Source organism: Sphaeroforma arctica (assembly GCF_001186125.1).
Source record: "Sphaeroforma arctica JP610 unplaced genomic scaffold supercont1.1054, whole genome shotgun sequence".
Lineage (NCBI taxonomy): Eukaryota > Ichthyosporea > Ichthyophonida > Sphaeroforma > Sphaeroforma arctica.
In genome coordinates, this window is record NW_014039504.1 from 7,001 (window position 1) to 11,843 (window position 4,843).

General features: G+C 43.2%; 2 protein-coding genes across 2 annotated transcripts in view; both read right to left on the reverse strand.

Moving 5' to 3' along the window:
• Positions 1-1,605: 1,605 nt before the first annotated feature.
• Positions 1,606-2,123, reverse strand: SARC_09820 (hypothetical protein; the record flags this gene model as incomplete). Its single annotated transcript, XM_014296151.1, has 2 exons — positions 1,606-1,861; positions 1,954-2,123. 2 exons carry the CDS (start codon positions 2,121-2,123, stop codon positions 1,606-1,608), a joined length of 426 nt encoding a protein of 141 aa, XP_014151626.1.
• An 809-nt stretch (positions 2,124-2,932) lies between these two features.
• SARC_09821 (hypothetical protein) overlaps positions 2,933-4,843 on the reverse strand; it is a 2,380-nt gene continuing 469 nt past the window's right edge. Inside the window, exons 2-4 of the mRNA XM_014296152.1 lie at positions 4,386-4,541; positions 3,905-4,104; positions 2,933-3,358 (exon numbers count right to left, since the gene is read on the reverse strand). Of these exons, the coding sequence (XP_014151627.1) occupies positions 3,258-3,358; positions 3,905-4,104; positions 4,386-4,541 (457 nt within the window). The 3' untranslated portion in view covers positions 2,933-3,257. The remainder of the gene's footprint in view (positions 3,359-3,904; positions 4,105-4,385; positions 4,542-4,843) is intronic.

Consider the following 4,843-nt stretch of genomic DNA (forward strand, 5'->3'; position numbering starts at 1 on the left):
GCATTGACACTGTCACTGGCATTGACACTGTCACTGGCATGTGACACGGACACACGGCCGTCATATCATGTGCTAAAAGCAATATTTACGTGGATTGATGTATACAATCTCAGATCTAAATAAATAGGAAAGTCAGTATCTGCAGCAAACAGACCACTGTAAACACGGGCAAGTATGTATATACCAACGCACTTATAGCACACCGACGCACTTATCGCACTGTGTAGTATGTGTATGTAGATTAGACGGTACAGTTTTAGTACAAAGATGTGATTCATACGATTTTATGTGTAGTAAAGTGTCTTTCTCTCTCTCAGAAGCACACCGTTCTTCCAATCGAACAATACCTTAAAGCACTCAAATTATGCCGTAGTTGAAACCATAGTAGTGTGAATAAAACAACAGAGATGTTCGTTGGTAGCGTGGGGTTTGAGGAATATCGTGCACACCTCAGTATGTTCGTCCCAGTGGTAACTATCAGCCACGATGACTAACAAAAAGCTCACCATCGGTTGAGAATCATACACATGACTCCCTTTGAATGAAAGATGTCGTTCGAGAGTTATAGTACATGGGCAATGGTTTAGGTGACTTGATTTATACGCCTGTCCCATATGTTATTTTTGAGGTGCATTGATCATCAAACTGCACACATAGTATTCCCCGGACAGTGCAACAAATAAGTGGTTCGGTGTGTGGTACGGGTTTAGTGGTATGTGGTAACTGTTATGTGAAAATTAGTCAGCCTTAAGAATAGCGCGTTGTTGCACCAGTTTGGGTATGTATTGCATATTCGTACGCCGTGGAGATTTGCTATTTGGACAGCTGTCGACTTCGATTGTTGGCCATTTGAAATATACGCATAGAACGGATAGTGATATATAGATTGTGAGACCGAGAAAAATTCTTGTATTTAGGATACATTCTGTACTCACCTTAAATTCTAGTTCATATGCACGGTCAATTATTTTAACTTATCTGGCTGATGTACAACGATTTCATCGATTTGACCGGAAGTCGACGCAAGCCTACAGATAGTATGTCTATTTCAAAAAAAGGTATTGTATGCTAAGTTGAGCTAAAAGATGTTCAGTATAATCATACGTCTCCTAGTTACATACAAACCAGCCAACTCTCGTACCGCTCGTGCTCTTTGGGTTAGCTAGCCAGAACGTCTCTCCGAAAGGCCACTCTGCTACCAGCTATGGTGTGTGTCACGGGATTCTTTCAACGTATAGTACACCGAACACCGACCACAAACGCCCGTTCAAGCACCTTGACAGCGACACCATCAAGAGCAGTGACCTCATGGACAGTTGGGCTGGGCTCCAGTTTCAGAGCATTGCCCACATGTCACTCGATGATTCCATAGTGTACACTGCCATAGTGTACACCGCCATAGTGTACACCGCCATAGTGTACACTGCCATAGTGTATACCGCCATAGTGTACACCGCTAAGGAGGTCGAATGCACCTTCATCGCACACAATGGGGTGGGGTGGCTAGTATCGGCGCGCCTGCCGCTTCTAACTAAGAATCGTTGCAGGGGCTATTCCACATCGTTGCCATGGCAACGCCGTGTATTTACCATTTTTAATTTAAGGTCATATGCACGGCGTGTCCTGGCGTTTCTTTATATTGTCCATACCACTCAAGCTGTCTAGCCGCCGATCTCTGGTTTTGAGATGGGTACCCAGACGCGTAGCAGCGGTTGTTCCCCTTAGGTACATACTGATGTACATACCGACGTTTATACTGACGTACATACTAATGAATAGGGGAGAGTCTCCTGCCACAACAAATCGGAACCAGCCATCAACTGAGTACTCCGGCACCACATTCCTTCCAAACGGAGAACCCCTTCAACGGTGCACGCAAGGTGTCTTTGAGAGATTAGAGATTTGCTTTCACCCGGCCCAAAAAAAATGGACTCAAGGTGCGACTCCTCATACGTTGCAGGTCCTAGTTCATTACGAGTAGCGACGCATTTGTGACCCATCTTGTAGCCTTCGGTGGACTTGTGGCTGTGACATAGGGCTCTGGCTGCCCTATCGGCCTCGAAAAAAGGGTCACGAGATACTGTTGCAGCGACATTACGATTCGAGGTGTAGTGGTTTGGCATGTGTGTGCTATCGAGTACCCTACTAAATCCCGGCCCAACAACCGCGACGCCATTGCATCTCGCGTCGAGGGAAATGGGCAGAGTGGATATGTTGTACTGCAAATGGCGGAGGTTATGAAAACAGTGTATTTGTGGTACATATGCATGAAACGTGTGTATGTATGAAACGTGAGTACATATATGTATGAAACGTGAGTACATATTTGCATGAAACGTGACTACATATATGTATGAAACGTGAGTACATATATGCATGAAACGTGGTGTATGAAACGTGAGTACATGTATGCATGAAACGTGACTACGTATATGTATGAAACGTGAGTACATATATGTGAAACGTGACTACGTATATGTATGAAGCGTGAGTGCATATCTGCATGAAACGTGACTACGTATATGTATGAAACGTGAGTACATATATGCATGAAGCGTGAGTGCATATCTGCATGAAACGTGACTACGTATATGTATGAAACGTGAGTACATATATGCATGAAACGTGACTACGTATATGTATAAAACATGACTACATATATACCTGAAACAGGACTACGTATAGGTATGAAACGTGAGTACATATATGCATGAAACGTGACTACGTATATGTATAAAACGTGACTACGTATACGTATGAAACGTGAGTACATATATGCATGAAACGTGAGTATATGTATGAAAGAAATACGTATGCGTATTGGAACACACACCATATCAACTCTGTGCATTTGGTCCCAAGCATTCGGTGTAGAAGTGCGTGCAACAATGCAACACACACAGATATATTACATATGTGGTCATATGTACATTCATATGTGGTCACATATACATTTGAGCAATCTGATTCTTTATTCTTTTTATATTCGTCTTATTGGTACTGCCGCTGGCCTCTTAATCCGTACAAGGCGTATCATGAGACTCGTTCACCGCCCCTTCATTCGGACCGATGGTTTGCACGTACAGGCCTACATTCGGATGCCTAGAATCTGTCCATAGCTGACTGTATAGATACATATACATACATGGATAGTATGTATAAATACGTGTACATACTATACATACATGGATAATATGCATAACTAGTATACATACTAGCCATGCATACTTCTGATACAAAGTAGGCTGTATACGTGTTTAAGCGACAGCATCAATTTCCCTGGCCCATTCCTCCGAGTTGGCGATCATATCATTATTTAGGAAGGACGCGTGCGCAAGAATGACCACACCCGAGCAACCTGGTAGAAAACAGTTCAGAGTGGATTGTAATAAGCTAGTCGGTTTGTAAACGTATGAAACTTGAATAAATGAACACGCATACAGAATGGTTGTCATGGATACGGAAAGGTTGGGCGAAGCAGACTGGAGAAACAGATGTACATGGCGAAATACATACGAATGTGCGGACAGATACAAGTAGGATGGCTCTATGTAAGTACGATGGCTATATGTAAGTAGAATGGGTATATGTATGGGTGGCAGAAGCATAAGCCCAGAGGAGAGTTTAAGTAGTTATTAGATTAAAGGGCACAGGGATACACGTAGCTAGTTAATCAAGCTACGCGCAATGTCAGTCTTATTTGAAGCCAGACGAGACGGATCCTATAGTACATACACTCTGCATACACTATACATACACTACACATACACTATCACTTTACATACACAAAATATATACACTATGCATACACTATACATATACGTACGCTCGCGCCTAACTGAAATTGAGCAATACATTGTAAATGCCATCGTGGACGAGGCACTATATGAATGCACAGGCATACCCAACAACCAGAACACAACACTGCCCGCTGAGCCCAGCCAGAACAATGGGACAGCAATGCACCCCAACGCTATCTTTTGGGACCGGGTGTTCCATTCCTTGCCCCCGATTACCAGAGGGGGCTTATCGGACAAGTGCAGAATACCGGCCGAGCCAGCGAGCACAAAGGCTACGGCAAGGAGCAAGAACGGTGACGTAACCCTGGAGATTGGAATGGTATAGAAAAATAGCAGGACAATAAGTATAGTGTGTGAGAATAGGATAAGAATGAGAGGGAAAGCTTTTAGGGTTTAGGGTTAAGGAACAATAAGTATACGTATGCTGAGTGTGTGAGAATAGGATAAGAATGTGAGGGAAAGCTAGGTGAGGCTAATGTCAGTCAGTCCAGCATTCTGGAATCAAAGCCTACATGCACACACATACGCATACATGTACGTCCGTTTGCTATATGCCCTATGCAAGCGGGTGCATTCACTACTTACAGAGAGTAGACAAAGAGTCCGATGAAGATCATGAAGTAGTTGGTGGCGAAGTACCGAACATTGAAGGAGGCGCGTCCCATGGCCTGTCCCACTGACTCGGGTTTGGAGAAGTATGAGACGTTTGCAAACTCATTCCACGGTCGTAAGGTTTCCATTCTGGATACGAATGTGAATGGAAAGGGTGAGCATGTAATTAATAAACAAGGATGGACAGATATGTTACAGTCAAAGCAAACGACAACATTGTATTGTGACACTTAAACACAAAGTGAGCAGAGATCAACAACCAGTATAGGTACTCGATAGTAGAATCCTGCTCACAGTTTTATCAACCGATGGCCAAGGAATGATTATCGCATACGATTCAGAAATAGAGTGCTGGTTATCGCAATGACTATATATATATATATATATATATATATATATAGTAGTGTGTGTGTGTGTGTGTGTGTGTGTGT